Source organism: Sminthopsis crassicaudata, chromosome 3 (assembly GCF_048593235.1).
Source record: "Sminthopsis crassicaudata isolate SCR6 chromosome 3, ASM4859323v1, whole genome shotgun sequence".
NCBI lineage: Eukaryota > Metazoa > Chordata > Mammalia > Dasyuromorphia > Dasyuridae > Sminthopsis > Sminthopsis crassicaudata.
In genome coordinates, this window is record NC_133619.1 from 273,895,135 (window position 1) to 273,917,569 (window position 22,435).

General features: G+C 33.0%; 1 protein-coding gene across 1 annotated transcript in view; it reads left to right on the forward strand.

Moving 5' to 3' along the window:
- Nucleotides 1-22,435, forward strand: part of CASK (calcium/calmodulin dependent serine protein kinase) — a 367,163-nt gene that overhangs the window by 158,841 nt on the left and 185,887 nt on the right. Inside the window, 2 exon segments of the mRNA XM_074300811.1 lie at nucleotides 6,643-6,720; nucleotides 14,646-14,718. Of these exon segments, the coding sequence (XP_074156912.1) occupies nucleotides 6,643-6,720; nucleotides 14,646-14,718 (151 nt within the window).

Consider the following 22,435-nt stretch of genomic DNA (forward strand, 5'->3'; position numbering starts at 1 on the left):
TGCTATCCTATGAGTTTTTAACAAGTCATAAACAGAATCTTACCTATATGATAAAGGACAAACATGTCTAAAAAGTTGTGAAAACCAAACAACTTACTTGATTGGTGAATGGAATTGGTTCTAACACCGAGTTAAATATAAAGCATGATATAATGTAAATAGTAATGGAAAGAACACTTTTACATTAAAAAAAATTATTTACGCTTGTGCTATAGCATCTCATCTAGTCTTGGTAGTTACTTGTTGATAATTCTACATGCATTAGCTTCTGTATGTACACTTCAAAATTACAAAGAAAGCTCAATTACGGAAGGTACTCCCTCAGGGAAAAAAACAAAAAACTTCTCTCTCTCTCTGTCTCTCTCTGTCTCTCTCTGTCTCTCTCTCTTTGTCTCTCTCTCTCTCTCTGTCTCTCTCTCTCTCTGTCTCTCTGTCTCTCTGTCTCTCTCTCTCTCTCTGTCTCTCTCTCTCTCTCTGTCTCTCTCTCTCTCTCTGTCTCTCTCTCTCTCTCTCTCTCTCTCTCTCTCTCTCTCTCTCTCTCTCTCTCTCTCTCTCTGTCTCTCTCTCTGTCTCCCTCTTCTTCCTTCTTCTCTCCCGTTCTCCTCCTCTCTCCCTCTCCCCATTAGATTTAATTGTCATCTCTGTGGCACTGACTTCCAGGTCTATTTATCTACCCAGTTTCTCCCCTGACCTGATTTTAGTCCAGTCTCCACAATTACTGAGAAGCAAAATCATTGTATACAGGAAACACACTCCTTCATCAGCACCAACAGCAACTGCTGACAAACAGTCAGGACTCCTATAGATATCATCTGTGAAATTACTAATCCTGCTTTCATTCTAGCCCAAGCAATCATCATCCTGAGAAGCAATTACAGTGAAGATACAGCCTGGCAACTGTTCCTGCAGGTGTTATAACCACAATTTCTAAAGATCCAGGAAGAAAGTTCTTGTTACCACCAAGTCCTTAGCACTATTAAATGTTTCAACATCAAAAGCTGATGTGATTTTATTTGTGATTTTATTAAATGATCTTATAGGAGAATTGCTATTTGCTCAGCTTCTATACTATAAATACTGTGAGAATTTTCCATTTGATTTATAGTTAAGACTTTTCATATGTATTATCTTGCCCAAAATAATGTGAGCTCTTTTGAAAAGGAAACTTTTATTATATGCTTTGCACAAAGTATTCATTCATTCTTCATTTATTTGTGGTCCCTGAGTGTCTTATTAGTTCTAAGCCTAAATCTGAATCAATGAACCAACCAGAATTATACCTGTTTATAATACCTTAAAATCTTCCCAGGAAATCCACTAAACAGGGAACTAGGCAGAATTTGGTGAAATTGCTTTCCTCATTCCTTTCCTCTTCATGTCCCCTGGTCCATGTAAATCCCTTCTGAAACAGATTGAAAAGGGCCAGGAAGAATTGAAGTTGGTGACCTTCAGTATTACTTATTTTTAGAAGCTCATTTCTCAGAAAGTTTCAGTTCAGTTTATTGGATAATTCCTTTCTGAGAATATTTCTTATTTTTTAATAGAATCCATGAGAAAGTGAAGATTTATAATTTACCATAAGTAGCTTTCCTATGATACTTCATTTCTGTAAAATAAGTTGGATTCCCCCCCTCAGTTTAACAAGCAAATGATATAAAACCTATATCTTTACTGTGAAATGAAAACTTAGAAAAATCTGACAAGATTTTAGTATCAGAGATATAGTATAAGAAAAAAAATAACTTGTATAATGCACACCAATAGCATATCATTGCCAACCTAGCACTAGAATCAAATCTACTTGTTTCTAGTTTTCTTTTCATTACACCTTTTGTCATCATTCAGAATATACTATTTCCTTTTTTTATATGTAAACATATTTTTACAATTATCTTACTGAGTAAGAAAAATTAGATCAAAAAGGAAAGAAAATGAGTTAGAAAACAAAATGTAAGTGAACGATAACAAAAAGATTGAGAATGTTGTGTTGTGATACACATTCAGTTCCTACAGTCCTTTCTCTGGATGTAGATGGTTCTCATTATCACAACATTATTGGAACTGGCGTCAATCATCTCATTGTTGGAAAGAGCCACATCCATCAGAATTGATTGTCATATAATATTGTTATTGCTTTGTGCAATAATCTCCTGATTCTGCACATTTCACTTTGCATCAGTTCATATGAGTCTCACCAAGCCTCTCTGAAATCACCCTGTTGGTCGTTTCTTATAATAATATTCCTTAGCATTCATATACCATAACTTATTCAGCCATTCTCCAATTGCTGGACATCCATTCAGTTTCCAGTTTCTTGCCACTACAAAAAGGGATGCCACAAACCTTTTTGCACATGTGGGTCCCTTTTCCTCCTTTAAGATCTCTTTTGGATATAACCCCAATAGAAACACTGCTGGTCAAAGTGTATACATAGTTTGATAACTTTTTGAGCAAATTGCTCTCCAGAATGGCAGCATCCATTCATAATTGCACTAATAATGTATCAGTGTCCCAGTTTTTCCATACCCCTTCCAACATTCATCATTATCTTTTCCTGTCATTTTAGCCAATATGAGAGGTGTGTAGTGTACCTTGGAGTTGTTTTAGTTTGCATTTCTCTGATCAGTAGTGATTTAGAGCATCTTTTCATATGACTAGAAATGATTTTTAATTTCTTCATTTGAAAATTGTCTCTTCATATCCTTTAACCATTTACCAATTGGAGAATGGCTTGAAGAATATCCTATTTCCAAAGAAGTATTTTCCATAGATATCTCTTCTCCAACTACTCCCAATTCAAGGTGGATACGTTTCCATACTTCTTGTTCCCTACTGTTATTTTCTAGACCACTTTTCTACTACTCTCTCTCAAAAACTTTTTCTTTTTTAAAACCTAAACTCTCCTTTTATACCATCATCTTTTTTATTTTGGTTTCTATTACTTATTAGTCTCTCAGAAGATCTGCCACCATGGTCAACTACGGTTATATAATTTTCCTTTCTATCTTATTGCCTGTTATCACCTTCAATGAATTTAACATCTTAGGTTTAAAAAGATGGTGAAGATGAAAATTCATATCAAGCTTATGTTTAAATACTAGCTTCAGCACTTCATGAATGGTAATGCCTTATATGTAAAGATTTTTAATTTTCCATATACTCTGGTTATCCTTTATGTACATTTTTATTTATATATTGTCTTCTCCTTTAGAATGTCTCCTCTTTTTAAAACCATCATTCCCTTTATTCTTGTCTTCATCATTGACCCAGCATTGCCCCCTCATCATTGCTTTCAGTTACTATAATTGTCCTTTCCATCCAATTACATGCCATCATTCTCTATTTTAACATTTGATTGATAAATTTTATAACATCTTTTCATTTAGCAAGAATTGTGTAAATAAAAGATACATTAGGTTTGGAATCACATGAGACCCCAATGCAACCCCCTCTCACACATTTATTTATGTGTTGTCTCCTATATTAGAATGAGCTTCTTAGGGCAGAGACTGTTTTGGCCTTTATTTGTACCCCTGGTGTTTAGCACAGTGCCTGTCATAGAGTAAATGCTTAATCCTTGCTTATTGACTGATCAAAGAATATCCTATTTGATAAAAATTAGTGGGAAAACTGAGAAACAATCTTCCAGAAATTAGATTTAGACCAATATCTTATATCACTTTCCATATTAAATTTAAAATTGATAAGTGGCCTGAATCTTAAAGATCATGTACTTTCAGCTTTCAATAAGGAGTAAATTCTTAAAAGATGAAGGTTAGAAATAATTATAAAATATAAACTAGATTACTTTTATTACATAACTTTATAAGATTTTTGCATGAACAAAATTGGTGTGTATAAGATAAAATGAAAAATATTCAGTTGTGGAAAGTCTTTGTATCTAATATCTGTTAAGTCTGTTATGAAGTCTTATATAGAAGTTATATAGAAAATTCAAAAATATATGCAAGATCAAAAGCTATTCCCCACTTACTAAGTGATCAAAGGCTTTGAACAGAAAACAAGAAAAATTTAAGAATATATAAATTAAAAAATGAATGTAAGCTCATTGAGGACAAGGGATGGTTTTCATTTTTTGTTTGAATTCCCAGAATTTATAGTAGTATGACTTGTAACAAGCAATAATTTTGATGTGGCTTAATTTTGTTAACAGCCATGGTCACATTTATTTGCTTTTCTTAATGTGAAAAAAGGATTAAAACATCCTTAAACAGTAAATTAAATTGAATTAGTTAATTGTTAGTTAATGTTTTGTAAGTTGAGTAACATATTTTGTCCCAAATAGCTGTTTTACTGCTCTGTTTGATTGTTTGTTTGTTTGTTTGTTTTTTTATGGTTGTTAATTTAAGCAAATTTGCACAAAATGTAGATCTTAAAGAATGCATTTTAATAACTACTAAAGCTATTGCCAGAACTATTTTCCTGGGGGAATCAAGCCTATCAAGGATCATTCAAGCCCACAGTGAAACATAATCAGCATAAATATTAGAACCAAAATGGAGAAAAAGTGCCAAGAACTTACAAACTATTGGTTGCAAAAGTCCAATACTTAGTAAAACAAGCAAAGACTTCCAAAGAGTCTTTTAGCAGCTAAGTTCTTTGCTTTAAAATGTAACATAAACTTTATGAAGCTCAAAAATTAGTTAAAACCCCAGGTTGGTTTAGTTTTTTAATCTTCTAGCTATTGCTACAAAGAAAAACAAAACAATCATTATATGGAAGACCAGTAAATAAATACCTAATATAAATATAAAGAAAAATGCATATTGTGGACAGATATGATACAAAAATTGGAATACTGACAATTAGGGGGGGAAATCATTTTCTGATGAAACTCAGTTTTTCATTTAAGGTAAAGCCAAAGGTAGTTGGAAGAACTTTACATTTGCTATTAAAATCTTGGCATCTTTATTAGGCTACAGCCTCCTCAGAAATATTTATGTGTTTCATTGGTGTCCAACTCTTTATGCTGTGGATCATATTGCCTATTAGGTTTTCTTCACAAAATCTCTAAAATTCCAATTCCCCCTACAGCTCATTTTACAGATGACAAAACTGAGACAAGCATAGTTAAATGACTTGTTCATGATCACACAGGTAGTAATTGGCAAAGGCCAAATTTGAACTCTGATTTTCCTGATTCCAGGCCTAACTCCACTGAGTTACCTAACTGCCTTGCCTCATCAGAAATGTTCAAATCTTTTTATTTCCAGTAGGCCTATATCTTGTGTGTATTAAAAGAACAATGAAGTCTTATCAGTGTAACAATATATTCAGAAACCTTAAAGTGATTTCCAAATGAAAAGGAAATACTTTGTACAATGCTACATATCACTAAAGGTAAAGAAATATATTTTAAGATTTAGAGATATCCTTCAGTAGTCTGGGAACTCATCTGATGTAAACTGAATTGAAAATCTATGGGTTACAATCTTTATTATAGTTAAGCAAATGGACTGTTTGTCTAAGATATGCCTGATACCCAGTTTGACAAAAGTCTGTGGTTTTGTGATAAATTAAAGAAGGTGTTAAAAAATATTAATTTAATACTAAATTATGTTTTGTTTTTTTAAAAAAGTGCACCAAGAGAACATTTCATGTTGTTGTTAACAGCAGCAACTAACATTTATTTAATGCTTTCTATATAGCACACAGAGTACTAAGCACTTTAAAATTTATTCCATTTGATCTGCACAACTCTGAGAAGTAGGTGCTGTTATCATGTCCATTTTACAAATGAGGAAAACAGGCAAACAGATTAAGTAACTTGCCCAGCACCACACAGCTAGTAAATGTCTGAGACTAGATTTGAACTCAGTTTTTCCTGATTCCAGGCCCTGTGCTGTGCTCCACCACACTATCTACTTGCCCAATATGAAAACTGTTTAAAAGATGTGCAGAATTGCAAGGCTTGTTGTATAAGTGAATAAATTTAATTATTTTACTTTATTTCAATTAATGTGCACACATTCTTAGTGCCGAGCATATAATGCTTAACAGATACTTGATTAATTTCAGAGACAGGTGTTTATTGAACAACAAACTGAAAAATATTGACTTCCTTTTCCTTTAACCCTAGTTACTACAGAATAGAAATTTTAAAATGAATTCATGAATTTCCTACCCCTTCTTCCTAACTACTACTTACAATTGAATTTCTGCCTTTAGTTGTGAAGTTGTGACATGTGATGCTTTTAAATTCTTGATTATATAAAAACAGGTATCATTTTATGATTAAATTGGAAATTCTAATTTCCAATAAAAAGTGGAAAATTAGCTTTGGAATAATCCCTGCAGTGTCTTTCTCTGCTCATTGTTCACACAATCCAAAACCACAATTACATTACCAAGAAAATATGTGATTTGTTGTGTTTCTATTTATTCCTTGTTCATTAGTTCTTAATTTCTCTTCCTGGCAGGTTTTCAACAGTAAAAGGCAGTATAAGTTTTTCATAATTTTGAATACACTTATGCAGATGAAAGATTATCTAATTGTATATACATTCTAAATATCCAAATTAACTCACTTTTCAGTGTTTACTTGAATTTGAAGATATATTTACTATTAACAGCTTTTTACTATTAACAGCTTAACTCATTTTTAATATTTCTTTTTCATAGTATGGATGGAGCTGATCTGTGTTTTGAAATTGTAAAACGAGCAGATGCTGGTTTTGTATACAGTGAAGCTGTAGCCAGGTATGTAATTTAAACTAATGTGGAGGGGTCGGGGTAAAGGGAAAGGTTATAGAGAAGAAAATGGTATAGAAATGATTTTAGAGAGCCTGTTGTAAGAGTATATCAGAAATGTTACTACTTTTGTTCTACATGGAATACGTAAATATTATATTGGTATACCTGAAAATTAATTTTCTCTGAATATTTGAATATACTATATGAATTTGTTTTTTGAGAAAGAATAGACTTTTATTTTCACATCAGTTTAGCATCTTCCTCTAATTGATACTTTCAAACAGGAAAGTATTTTAATACTTGATAGTCCTTATGGAATTAACCTTTATTTAATTGAGGATATGCTTGACTAGGTCTTCACCTTGTATTTCATTTGTCAAATTATAATTTAGTTGTCAATGCCCAGTTAATCCAAAGAAAACCGTAAGAGGGACTGGAAAGGAACAGAACCAATTCATATTTAGAAGAAATGTTGAATTTATTTGTAGTAGGCATGTATGTAGTCTCTAGGCTAGTGAAACTTTGAGTTCTATGAAGTTAAAAATTTATAACAGTAGTTTCTGTAGTACTTTAAAGTAAAGCTTTTTAAAACTGAGTTAGCACCTCATTGGGAATCACATAATTGTATATGAGGAGGGCACAAAATTATGATTTATTTTCAGTAAATGTTTTATTTGTGAACCTATTTTTTATACTTATTATATCCAGAGTTACATAAATATTTCTTAGGTAAAAAAGGGTTAGGAGTTGAAAAAATTGAAGAAGCCCTGCTTTAAAGTTTATAAAGCATTTTATGTTATCTCATTGCTATAATGATCTAATGGCAGTGCACAACACAGGCAAATAATTTGGAAGAACAATAGATTGCCCTCTCCTTTTCCTGATCCCCAAACTATCCATAATAACTAACTGCCCTCCTTTCTTCTTATGTATCTTACAACCACTTTTTCTCACTGAACAATTATTTACAGTGTAGTTTCTCTTACCCACGTTGCTATAACAGAATTGCCAAAGAAACATCTGCACTATTACAAAGGGTTGTCACCATTTTATCTATTAGAAATTTTCAATATTAGACCACTATCAGAGATCACTTTGAAAAGCAGTGCTATTAAATTAATTATATCTTTTTCCCTTTCTAACTCTACATACTTTCCCCTCTTCTTAGTCCTATTCTTTTTTGTAGTTATGGAATTATACATTTTTAGAATATTAATCTGAAAGAGGTTTTAAGAGATCATTTAGTTCAACTCCTTCATTTAACATGAGGAAACTTGAGCTTAAAATGATTAAATGACTTGATTCAAATTTTCTACCTAATCAATTAGTTTCAGTTTCCTTCTGAATCAGCCTTCAACTATTAGAAGGTAAACAAAACTGCAAAGGCTAATAGTTGTTATACTTGGTAACTAAAAAACACAACACAGATAAAAATGTATGCTTATTTTTTTTTGACAGCTGCTTTAATATATTACTAGGCTATGCACTTAATGCTTGTTGTTGAATGAAAAGCATAATAAAATCATTGTCTCTCATAGCCTGTGGCATCCACTGAAGATAAGAAGCTAACCATTTTGGTATCTCTGTTGAGTGAAGTGCTCTGCCCTTTAAAATAAATTACTTTTTAAAAAGCAATAATTATAATTAACTTAGAACTTTAGCAGACATCTATCACATTTGTCTAGTCACTTTCATCACTTCAATTTTCTTTTACCTGTATGCTTAAATTTTTGTATTGAATATTATTTTTCAATTAAACATTTACTTTCATTTTTTCCCTTCCATCTATTTCTCTTCCACAAATCTACTTCCCCCCCCCAAAAAAAGAACAACAAAACTCTTGTAACAAATCAGCATAGTTAAATAAAACAAAATTCCATATTAGTCATGTCTAGAATGTGTGTTTTACTCTGCATGATTAGTACAGCAACTCTTTCTCAAGAGATAGATATTATTATTTATTATCAGTCCCTTGAAATCATGGTTGACTATTGAATTGATCAGTTATTAATTTTTTTTAAATTCTTCATTTTTGCAATGTTTTTGCATAAATTGTTCATTAGCTTCTGTTCACTTTCTACAAGTTCATAAAACTTTTTAGGTTTCTCTGAAGCTGTCCATTCTGTTATTTTTACAATATAATAAAATTGTATTATATTTCACATATTATATACTTTGTTTAGCCATTCCCCTAATAGTTCTCTCCCCACTCCCAGTTTCCAGTTCTTGCCCACAAAAAGATCTATTTTAAAAATGTTTGTACAGTGAATCCTTTAATTTCTTCAATCTCTTTGGGAGTAGGTGTGTATAGCCTTAGTGGTGATGTTGCTGAGTAAAAGGATATACACTATTTAGTAACTTTTGGGTATAATTCCAAATTGCTTTCCAGTTAATATATTACAAATAAATGACTGCCTTTTAAAAAAATCGGTACTGTTTTTTATAAATAAAAATTTTAAATACCCATTGTATGTTATATAGAAGAAAAAAAATTCTAGGTAAACAGATTATGACTGTTTTTTCAATAGAAGCACAATGTTCGTTTAAATTCAAGAAACTCTTTAAGTACTTACTTTGTGAATTGTATTTATGATACTTTGAAATTTATAAAGCATTTTCCATAAAACACCCTTCTATGAGAAATCTAAGGCTGAGAAATTAAAGGACTTGTTTAATGTCATACAGCCATTAGTAAGTCATAGATAGCCACTTGATCAAATTCAAGGCCAATGACTCCAAATCTGATGTAGCTTTGAAGATGCCTATATTTAATATCAGAGTTTAACTTATCACTGTAATCCTAACATTCTATTCTTGCTATGTGCTTCCCAGCATCTTTTGATTTTCCTTATCTTAGATACCCAATCTGTAGATTTTCATAATGAATGTGGAAGTAAAAAGCTTGACATGATGGCATGCTATTAAAATACTAAAACTTCTTTTGTTTGTATGAATTTTAGGAAACAAGTAGCTATTAATATACTTTTCTAAATAAAAATAAAATTACTTGAAAGTCATTTCTATTCATTCATTGTATTTAGGTTTTAACTTAAGCAGAGCATGATGAGTGAAAATAAAGATTATAGTAACTTTGTGAAAAGAATTTTGAGAAGTGAGCAGAAGTATGACTAATATGTGGTATTTTCAAAGGTAAAATTTGACTCCTAGGAATTATGTAACATTAGATCACATAGAATGTGTTGGATTACAAAGTATTGAGCCCTTTGTGTTCGCACATTTGTCATGCAGCAATAGAAAGGATTCCTTTATTGGTAGATTAGACTAGGTAACTCTCTAAACTTGAAATGGTAAGCATCTATGATTCTATAAAAACACTGTTTAATTAACTTCACACTAGCATACTAATGAGACATAAAACTTGTATTAAAGTAAAAGCATCTTGATATTTGTCTTTTTCTTTGTCTCACTAATTATATTATGACCATTTCTATATATCTGGAAAGGCAACAAAGCAAATAGCATAAAACATAACTGCGAATGACTATTAGTATGATTTTCTTGGTGATTGCTTTGTTCTCTCAGACTCATGTGAATTTTTTCTAGTCCACATAGTGACACAGTGTGTCACTGAGTTATAGTGAAATAATAGAAACCTATTCATTGATTCTTTGCTGTGAAAGTGAGATTAAGAGGAAAGATTTACTTTTCTCCTTAGAGTGCCAAAAGGAAATCATTTAAAAGGAGCCCTTATTTTTGTCAACAGCTTGATCTAGGGAATTTGACAATCTTCTAGAATAGTTTGCTATTCTGAGGATGGATTTTGAGAAGTTATCTTTGAAAACCTGAGGAGAGGCCTGTCGTGCCTCTGAAATGCAGCCAAGCATAGATTGGCATGTTATCTGCCTTTCCTACTAGTCAAATCAGCACTGGGAAGCATTTTCTTTATAATTAATCTGTGCCTCTCTTTTGGCTTATAATAAGTCAATTTCTTCATAGTAAAGGTAACTTACTGATTTTGAATGGTGTTTATAAACTATCCTGCTATACTTTTTTTTTTCCTTAGGGGGATATTTTATATCTTATTTATTTATTCTTTTGTGACCCATCAGATCACAACCTAAATTTGATAGCCTATTGAATCACATAAGTGTAGAGATACATTCTAAAGATCAAAATACTGTCGTGTAGACAGTGATGCTCAAACTTTTGTTCTCAGTATTCCTTTATACTTTTAAAAATTATTGAGGATCTATCCAAAGAAGTTTTTTTTTTTAAAAAAAAGATGGGTTATATTTATAAATGTTTACCATTTTAGAAATAAAAACTAATTTTGAATTTGTAGATTCTCTGAAAGGGTTTCAGAGACCCCTGGGCTTCTCTGGACCAACTTTGAGAACCACTGGTGTAGGCTACACAGGTACCTTGATACTTCCTCCTAGTTTCACTGAAATTCCCCAACTTTTAAGAGTGAAGTTTATTTCATTTTTGTTTACCTGTTTTTCTAAATACTTGAATATATTTATTTCTATCAGGGATAGTAGCCCTGAGACAGCAATGTGCTGCCATTATTTCAGTAGTAAACTTCTCCTTTTAGAAATTCTGTTTCTGCACTATATGATATGAAAATGGAATTTACCCAAAAAGTAGTTGTAATTCATAATGTTGTACTATATGATATTTGGATTATTATATTGACAAAAATTTTTACTTCTTTGACTATTACATCAGTACATTGCAATCCATTTCCAAGTATTACATTGATCTTTTTTTTTTTTCTTACCACATAACTAAAACTGTCTTTCTGTAAGTTATCTAGATTTCCAGATTCTGGAGGCATCATTTAAAATGTAATAATAGTGAATCTATTTTCATATATAATGTCTTACAGTAATTGAAAATGAATTGAGATTCCTAATGGTACAATGAAAATGAGTCATGCCTGTTAAGAATTAAACTAGTTTTGAAGCCCAGCTATGACACAAAAGTTGTTATTTTATATAAATTATTTAAAGTCCCTGAGCCTCATTTCATTATCTACATAGTGAGGTTAATGTTTTTAATATCTTCTCTACAGGATTTTTGTAGGGAAAATGTTTTGAACATTTAAAAATACTATACAAATAAGGGTAGTTGTTAATATGAAAAAGAAATATCCAGTTAATTGCAGTGTGAATTCATATAAGTTCTAATAAAATATTTATATCTATGATATTTTGTTTTTTTAACTGAAATTCAGTGCTTCATACTTTGTCAAAATATGCCAGTTAGAATTTCTTACTTTTAGTATTAGGAGCGTATAAAGGTGAAGCCTATAAATCATTAGCATAAGTATTACCAGTATTTTCCAGTGAAGCCTGAACTATTATATTATGTAATCAAATGCACATTGGGAGATATCAAATAAAGTGGCAACTTCTTCATTCGAGAAAGCTAGGATGGTCAGATTAAAAGGGAAGAAATTGAACCTAGAAAAAAATTATTAAATAATAACTAGTAAGCATGTGAACATAGCTAAAATTAAGATCCAACTACTTTTGGTTAGTGCTTCAAAATGTTGACCTTACTTTAAGGGGGATAGCATTAGACCATTTGGGGGCAGAGAAGAAGAAATGCATATGATTTCCAGACAACTCCCTTTAAATGCTATTCCTGTAACCTGCCACTAGAGCATATTAATATATATTATCTCATAGTAGTCTCTGTGGGATAGTTAGTGTGGATTATTTAACAGAAAGTTGGTGATATGTCACTAGAGCTCAAAAAGGGAATTGGGGCTCAATATGTATATCTGTTGATGAATCTGCATAGGGATGATAAACTCATGGGAATTAATGTGAAGAGAAGCAAGTCCTAGACAACCTTTGATAACATCACAGGTGATATAATATTAATCATGATCCAGCAAAGGATACTGAAAAAGATTAGTTATACAAATACTGTAGGAGGAGAACCAAGATAGAGTAGTGTCAACAAAGATCCAGAAAGGAGAGAGTATCTGTCTGGGGGGGAGGGGAAACCCACCAGTATCAAATGCATCAGAAAGATCAAAAAAGATTGAAATTAAAAAAAAAAAAAAAAGACTAAAAGATTTGACAATAAGGAGGCTTAGAGAGTATAATTTATTTAGTTTACTTATTGACAACACCTAAATCTTCTCAAGGTACCCTATTTCAGAAAGCCTCTGTCCTTGTCTCTAGGCCTCCTTGCTGTGTTCCCAGAGCATTTCTGCATTAAATCTCCCTCCCTCCCCTTTTCTTTAATTATAATAAATCTTTGTAGGTCACCCTTAATATCAGTGCCTTCCCTCTGTTCAGTTTTTCTTGTATATATCTTATTTATACATTTTTGTTTACAGAATCTCTCTTTCATTAGACTGTGAGCTCCTTAAGAGCAGGGATTGTTTTTTACCTTTGTATATCCAGCTCTTTTACAGTTCCTTGTACACAGTGAACACTTAATAAATGCCTATTGACTTGATCAAGTCAGCTTAGTTGCATGAATTTCTCCAGCTCTATTCAGCAGTACACGAATAGGACTAAGAAACATGGATGGTTGTGATTGATCCAGATCCAGGTTATAGCAAATGATATTCATGGAAATTTGACTTTTTGATCATCCCTTCTCCATTACTCCCATTGTGGTCAGTATTCCACTTGAGGACGCATTCATAAAACTTTGCTTATAGATGTGGCCATGCTTTTGTGCATCAAATTTTTTTTTCTATAACCCTCTAATAAATATAAGTAACCCTACAATATAATATATCTATTTGTATCTTATTCTATATTTAGCTGTGTACATTCCATTAACCCACAAAAATGCATCATTTGAGACTTACGCTGAAGAAAAAAAGCAACTTAATTTAATTATATATTTTGAAATTTGGTACAATTCCATGTTCCATAGTAGTTGAGAATGTAAAGAAGGGGAAAAGAAGAAGGACAAAGGACAACTTCTCTCTTTGAGATAGGAGGACAAACAAAGGTGCAGCAAGGATACACATGTATAGAGGTAGACAGAAATAGGTATTAAAGTAACAAAGAGGAGTTAGGCTCAGAGACTAAAGCTCTAATAAATTCTCTTGTCATATCTTACTATTAAATTGGACCACAAACTAGAATCTCTGTTTTCTGAACCAAAAGTTAAGCATGTCTAATACAGAATTTTCTTTTTGTGAAATTCCATTAAGACTATACTTCCCTTAAACAGTTATTAAATATCTCTTAGGTTCTGAGCTTATATTAGGCAATTAAGAGATGTATAGTTTAGTTATTACATCTTTGGGGATTTTGTGATTAATAAAGACTATATAAACCTAGTTAACATGATTGTCTGTTTTATTGACATTTATTAGAGTACTGCAAAAAACATGGGTTTTGAGGTCTAGGGAAGTGGCTCTACTTAGAGAAAAAGTTTCACAAATATGCATATACTTTTCTAATGGTATAATGGCCAAGTCAGGGATAGTGTGAAAGAGATCACCAAAAAAAAGAGTCAAATTGTCATGAAATAACATGTTTGTCATCTAGCTTTTTGGGGTATCATAGCTATGTTGCTTTTGTAACTGTAGGCAAAATTGGGACCTGGACAACTTGATATTTGTCCTACAGGTTGATTGCTAATCATTCTGAGGTTTGGAAATTTTTTGTGTTGTTCAAATTGTGTGCAACAGCAATAAACATGTCTATTTAATGGTCTATTTTTATTGTAATTTAAATTAATTGAATATTAGAAAGTTTTCTAATTTCCTTATATGCTTTAACATTGCAGAAAGCATTTTAAAATTGTTTTATTTCATTTTTATTATTAAAACTAGATTTCCACCACTTTTTTTTTTTAGTCTAGTGAAGTAAATGTGTCTTTAGAGAAGTAATATGAAGGTGTAAGTTATTAATTGTAGACATTACGTCTATTTAAAGTTAGGTTTTTTATGTTCTTTATACAGTCTTAGATTTATTTTGTTTTTACAGTCATTACATGAGACAGATACTGGAAGCACTACGCTACTGTCATGATAATAACATAATTCACAGGGATGTGAAGGTAAGTCATTTATCTCTATCACTGTAAAACTTAGACATAGTCTCTTTTTCAGTTTTGAGGACTCAATAGATTTGGTAAAGAGAAATGATTGTAAAGAGAAGTAAATAAGTATTGCCAACATAAGGAAAATTTTTGTAACATATAACAAACATTTAAACATTCTTAACTAAAAATGAAAATGTATGACTGTAGCACTACTTAGACCATTCTGTTTCTCAGTGTGAACATTTTTTAAAATAGGTTTTTAGCCTTTTTTTAAGGTTTACATATCACTTTACATATTACTTTTAAAAGTGAGAATGGTGTCATCAGATATCAAGAACAGTGTTCTAAAATAATTAGAAAAAATAATTTTAGGTAGTTAAAATGTATGCTAAAGTTAAATAATATTTTATATAATATAAATAAAGTTAAATAAAGTTTTGCTATCATTATTTGAAATATTCACTATATTAGGTTTGTTATATTACATTTAATGATTGCATTTAAAAGCATTCAAAAACACAGATACAATTATACATTCTATAAATGAGATTATGACTATACCAATATTTTGTTTCCACATGGGAATCCTCTGCATGATCACTTTACTTAGAATCTTAGGTTCAATTCCTTAGGTTCAGAATGTTGAGAAGAGCAACAGGACTATAAGAGGCAGTAAATAATTAACTAGGCCCCTTCCATTCTCTGGTTATGTCTCTGAGTTATTTTACAGGTTATAATTTTGACTTTTCTTTCTCTAATATTTTTAGCCAACATCTATTCCTAGAAAAAATTCTGTCATTATCTTCAGTGTTTATGATATTCAAGACTCTTCAATTCATTTTAATCATTATAAGATGGGTTTTCTTTAAAATGTGATTTCTTTTAAGGAACACTAAAAAGAATTACGACAATTCTTAATAGGATCCACTAGAATGAATATCGTTATATTAGCAAAGAAATAATAATAAACTGTACATCATGCACATTGCTGTACATAAATTAAAACATCCACTTAGTTAAATTTTTAAGAAAATGGGATCTTATTATTGAAATCATTGAAAATATAATAAGTGTATGATACTGTAGTAGAGTGCTCCATATGGTTGAAGAAGAAAAATAGTAAAAACTATAGTATACCTTGTGTTGCCCAGTTATATTAATCTAAAGTAAAAGTATACTTACAGAGGAAAAAAAATTTTCCTTCTCTTATACCCCAAATATTATTTTTCAGCAACTTGAAAAATAAATTCTTATTTCACTTTTAAACTCTGATATATATAACTTATTTAAGTTATTAATTCACAATATTTCCAACAGTGGGTATAGTTGATAATTGCTACATGCTATAAATAATAACTAATACCATGTTTACCTCAGTACTTCTCATTCTATGAATATTTAATGGTTTATGCTAAGAAAAGAAAGCTGGCATGGATAACCCAAAATATTTTAAAATTCATTTGAATGTTATTTAATACTAATGATATTTTTGTCTACCCCATTAAAATGTAATCTTCTTAAGATTAGAGAATGTTTCATTTTTTATACCTAAAATTTTAAGTACCTAGCATAGTGCTTAGCATATAGTATGTATTTAGTAATGTTTTATAATTATTGATTTTTCTATTTACCTAAGTTAATATTAGTTTTAATTACTTTGCCACAGGGCAACCAATTTGGGAGAAAGAGCCTATAAAGATGGAAAGAAAACCAGACTGAAGCTTAGAAATTGATCATATATAATTCACAATGACAACCCTTTAGTTGTTAGGCAAAGAGGCAGCACAGTGTGTAGTGAATAGTGTATTGAACTTGGAATTAGGATCTGAGACAAGAAGATTACTACCAGACAGGATCTGAATTATAGCCTGTAAAAATTAGGTACCATGGTGATAAACTAGGGTCAAGCCAACCAAAGAATATATATTAAATTTTGTCATACATAAGAATCCCAAGAGAACATATGAATTTAATGGGGAGAAGAGATAAAACCAGAAGAAAAGAGTAACTTTACAACAAATAGAAATAGAACCTAGAAGAAAGACCTCAGCAGTATTAGTATAGCAGGAAGATATGAAGCAGCAGCTTTAAAAAAAAAAAAAAAAAAAAAAAAAAAAGTAAAAAGAGATTAAATAGCTTAGAAAAGATTCGAAAAAATGATCTAAGTTGTGGGCTACTTGGAAATTAAAATAGAATGGAACAAGTGGAACTTTGTGATTCCATGAGACAAAAAATACTAAGGGCAAATGATGGAAAATTTAGAATATAAAAGGTATCTTCCAAAAACAATTGACCAAAAAATGGATCATGAAGAAGTAATTTAAGAATTACAATCCTCCCAGAAAATCACAATCAGATAAAAAAAAAATCTGAATGCCATATTTCAAGAAATTGCAAAATAACCTCTTTTCAGATTTCTTAGATCTGTTAGACAGTGAAAATAAAATCTATCAATCATTTCCTTGAGCATCTCCTACAGCATGCAGCTGTAGAAAGCACCTCGCAATATCACACCTAAAATTATAGCTTCCAAGTCAAGGGGTGGAGAGAGGAAATTAAGCTGCTAGAAAGAGTTCAGGTACCAAGGAACTAATGTGAAATTGCATAAGACTACATTGTAAATCTTTTTCAGGAAAGGAAATACTGGAATAAAGTGCCATATTCCAAAAGGCAAAAGTTAAAACCAAGAATAACTCCTTTCCTGCAAAACTGAATATAGTTCTACAAGATAAAAATGGATTTTTAATAGACTAACTAGTCTATTAAAATATACTAAAAGCTTCATTTTTAAGCACTCCTGATGAAAAGATAGAAATGGAGTGAATCTTTGAGACTTAAACATAGGAAACATGTAAAGGGCTGAAACTCTGAATAGATGCACTTGAATCAGACAACCAAGCACTTAAGGCTAATTACCTATTGGACAATAATTCTATTAGCATGTTTGGAATTTCTCTTCTCACAATTAATGCTAGCTCAATGCTTGAGGTTAAGAGAATTGTAAGGAGGGATTAGGGGGTGGAGTAAGACAAGCCAGAGTCACTTGGAGGAGAACTATAAGAAGGGAGGTTGGTAGAGAGTTTGTGGCAGTCTTGTCCATCCCCTTCACTTCTCCCCCTAAAGACCAAGGACTTTTGTTTATCTCTGGCTGATTCTGAGGCCTCCAGGGAGCTAATGGGGACGTCACAGAAATAAGAGTCTATATTTGAACAATCAAAAGGTGCCAGATGAAGTGCTTACATTTTTATGGGAACAAAAATGACAATTATCTCTTCAGAGTCATAGAGGAAATTAAGAAAGATAAACACAGGGCCTTAATGTGTTTTTATTCTCTTTTTTGATGGGGGAGAAGAGGAAAGAGAAGGAAGAGAAAATGTGATACCTTGGGGAGGGGGAAGAATTATTCAGTAGCTTTGTTTAGTGGATAAATTCTGAATTCAGTGCTAAAATGACTGTGGTTTGAATCCTGCTGCAGACACTGAGCACAACATTCTGCGAGTTACTTAACCTCTCCAGGGTTCAGTTTCCTCATCTATAAAATTCATGATTTGGTTTTGTTAATCTATAAGATTCTTATCACTTTAAATCTGTGGCTCAACAAACTTATTTCTCTTAATTAAGGTTTCAGAAGACGAGCATAAAAACATGGAACAGAGGATGGAAGGATTAGGCATTCCATGAAACTCATTCTTTTCTGAGCTAAATTTAAAAAAGACTTCACAGATAATTATATATTAATGTAATATTAAGTAATACATTAAATTCAACAGGAGAATAGGGAGACACAAGAGGAAGAAGTTTAATAGTGAAGATGTCAAGAGAAAAGTCATAATAAGCACAAAAACTGATCCATGAAGAAAAAAAAAAGTGTAAAAACCAGTCAGTGATTGAATTTTGGACTAGCTGAGAAAAGAGCAGAGACAGAGTTGGGGAAACCAACCACTTCAGTAATAAAGTATTAAGATAATTCTCATTTCTTTATCTGTTTTTTTTTTTAAAGAAGAAAAAGGGGACAAAGAAAAGAAAAATTATAAGAGGATATAATGAAGGCAAAGTAGAATTAACTGTCAACTCTGAATGTGAATGGTGTGAGAACACATCTATAAAATGGAAGAGATCACCAAAATGGAACTGAAAGTAGAATCGAACACTATATTATTTCAATGAATCAATCTGAAATTAATTCAGAGGTTAGGATTTAATTTTTTTAAGAGGTTGGAACAGATTTGATTAAGCAACAAATGAATTAAAAAGCAGAGATAGCGATCATGATCTGAAATGAGGACACACACACACAAAAAACATGGTTTAAGAGAAGCAAGGAAACTAGATTATATTTAATGACACCATAGATAATTAATAACATAAATATAATATTTATGCACTGGATAGCACCTAAGTATTTAGAGAAAAAACTAGTTGAATTGCAGGAAGCTATAGATAACATAACATTGAGAGTCCTTAATCTGTTCTTTTTTAGACAAATCTTGCAAAAAAAAATAAAGAAAGAAGGAAGAAATTTAAGACTTCAATAGAATTTTTTTTAGTTAGATATGATTAATTTAACCATTATTGAATGAGAATTAAATGTAGTATGCCTAAGATTGGGAAGGGGATCCCAAAAATTTGGGGTCACAGACTAGTATCATGAGGTGTGTTTCAAAACAATTTGCAGGCTTGAACTGATATCCAAGTCAAGGAGCAAAGTTTATTTAATTGTAACACTATTAGAAGCAGACTGAATTCTAAGAGAATTCAACAGAGAAACAAAAGCAAGGAAACATATTTATCCAGCTTTCTGTCATTGGAATATTAATTCTGTGGCCCATAGCTAGGGCTAGGAAATAGTCTCCAGAGTTTGGTCTGTGGGACTATCCTGAGGCAAGAAGCTATCTGACAGTCAGCAATGAATTGAGGAGTATCGAACATTGCCAGAACAATAGCATTCCTAGATTGGGGAGTGGAGGTGGTCAAAGCAGAGAAATCTAGAATCAGATAGATTGCCAGAACAGAAGCCCCCAAGTCAGAGGATCCCAAAACAACTTATTCATGTCCCTAGAAGCAATACCATGCAATTTCCTCCTCTCAAGCTGTTTGTACCCCACATTCATTTGGAACACAGGGAAAGAGGTTTCATCTTCTGGAGCTGCTTCAGGCTGACAAGGGGCATAGAGCTGTCCTTAGTGGGGTCACACTGGAGAGGGGAGGCAAGATGATGGCAGCAGCATTCAGAGTTTCAGAATCAGTTAGCCAGTGGTATCCAGAATGAACAAAGTTGTTGGAAGTTCACAGTTTGGAGTCTGGAGGAAACAAATCTCACAAGTAGGGTAAAAATGTAGGGGCCAAATATGAGCAAAAAGAGTAATTAAAAGTGGAGTTAGTAGGGATAATAGCTGGGAACCCCACGCAGAGCAAGACTGGGGGTGGGGAGATGAGGCTATCATGAATACCTCTCTTCCAGACAGCTTTTCTAGGATAAATACCAAAGAATGTTTTCCCCAAAATCCGCACTTTTGTCTCCTTAAAGGGGTGGGGGGGAGCAGTGTCTGAAGCAGTAGCAGTGTACATAGGGAAAGGAGCACTCAGATGACTTGGGAAACCCATTTTACAAAGAAAAGCATATGCCTTAGGTTCACAGATAGTACCTGAGGTCAAGTTTTGTAATAGCTTCCTAGTTGGCCTCTAAGGATGTTCATAATTACATGACATTATATTAATCATAATGTTAGTTCTCAGGAGGTTACAAAGAAGCTTCAAGAAGGTGGTATAGAAACATTATGAGTGCATTTGCCAGAATAATTTTGGAATGGATATACTGCAGTTATTATGTGGGTAAGAGAGCCTTTCTGGCAAGAAAGTGGGATAGTCAGCTTAAAGTTATTCCCTTTGGGGAGTAGCTAGAACAAATGGGGCAGCATCCAGGGTGGGGAAGGTGACATTTGGGAATGGGGCCTTTGCAAATAATGCATCAGGTCGAATATGTAGGCTGCCTTAGGGATGCTGAAGGCACACCGAGCAATTCTGAATGCCCCCACTGCCCACGTAGTATTCTAGGCTGACTAAAGACTAAGGAGTTATCTCCCCACTGACAGGGACCCACAGAGTGACCAACAGATCTGGAGAGAAAATGCTAAGAGCAAAGTTCTCATTCTTGTAGTGTTGTTCCAGGTGCACCTGGAAAAAATGGAAAGTAATAAAAAAGAAAGCTAATCTTAAGTGCTTCAGACACCTTTGGAGTTATTTAAGATGTGAAGGCTGGGCCATAGTCCCTCTGCAAAGAGCCAGGCAGGCTAGAAAGAAGTTCCCACTGGCTGGCCTCTGGGATTAGAAACTGGCCTGAGGGTGTTTGAAATCATTCAGAAGGAGAAAGGGTGTATCCCCTTTCTTCTGAGCTGGGGAAATAAAGGTGCCATGATCAGGGGCATATGGGCAGCTAAATCTGCAAGCCTGTTTCCCTTGCATATTTAATTGCAGAACTTTTTGCTGTCAAAAATCCCTTTCTTTACATATAACCTCATGAGTATGCAAAATATGAAAAGCATATTTGAAGTCAGAATAGATGTTCACTTTCATTCTTTTCCCCAATTCTAAAACTCTGTGAGGGCAAAAGGGCCTAGAGTAAGTTTAGAGGTTTGCCTCTAATTAGAAGGTGCTGTGTCAGCCCAGTGCTCTAAAGGCAGGAAGGTCCTCCAAAGACACCAAATTTCTTTGTAAAGTAAGTAAAGGGTCTGGGTTAAGGTTCAAGAGCCTGAGTCAAAATCACATAGTGCAGCTTTCCCTTGGATTTGCCCCTTCAAGGACAAAAAGAAATTGTGAGTCTTTATGCAGTGGTATACAAAAGAAAGCATCTTTAAGATCTAGAGTAGAAAACCATTTTGTGTCCCCTGAGATCTGAGTGAGGATAATATAGGGATTTGGCACAAGAGGGTGAAATGGAATAACTGCCTCATTAAGTATTCTAAGGTTCTGTGCCGTATGAAACTCCCCATTCAGTTTCCTTATGGGGAGGATGGAAGTATTACAGGGAGATTCACAAGGAATCAAAAGCTTGTGCTTAAGAAATTTCTCTATCAGGGACTATAATCCTTTTCTGGCCTCTGGCTTCAGTGGGTACTGACATCTATGAAGGAACATGCTAGGATCCCGTAGATACCCTAAAACTGGGATGGCATGAGTAGCTCACCCAGGGATTCCTTGGTCCTAGACAGAGGAATCTCCTTCCATGTTTCAAAGGGAAAATGGGAGGGCTTTGAGAGAAGCACAAAAAGTTTACCAGGAGGTCCTGAGAAGAGAAATTGGATCCCCAATTTCACCATTAAGTCATGCCCTAACAAGAAAGGAGTGTTAAAATAATGGGTTACCAAACTATAGGGCAGAGGGGAGGTCTGAAAACAATTCTTAAGTTTTCCTTCAATCTCCATTACTCTATGGGGGTAGGAGGGTAAGACCAGAGTGCTAGGAGTAAGATAGAGAGGCCTGTATCAAAAAAGAACTCAGTGGTTTTAGTTGCCATATCCAAAGTTACCTTGTGTTCGATTATCATGATGGAGTAAGGGGGAGCCTGGCCAAACCCCAATCACCGTCCCCCCTGGTTCTGAGGAGACTGGAGGACAGGACATTGGGAGGAAAGGAGACAGTTCAACCCCTCTGTGGACAATCTCTCTTCCAGTGCCGTCTTGATTGCCCTTGGGACAAAGGCCTAGGAGTTTCCTCCAACGATAGTGGCCCCTGT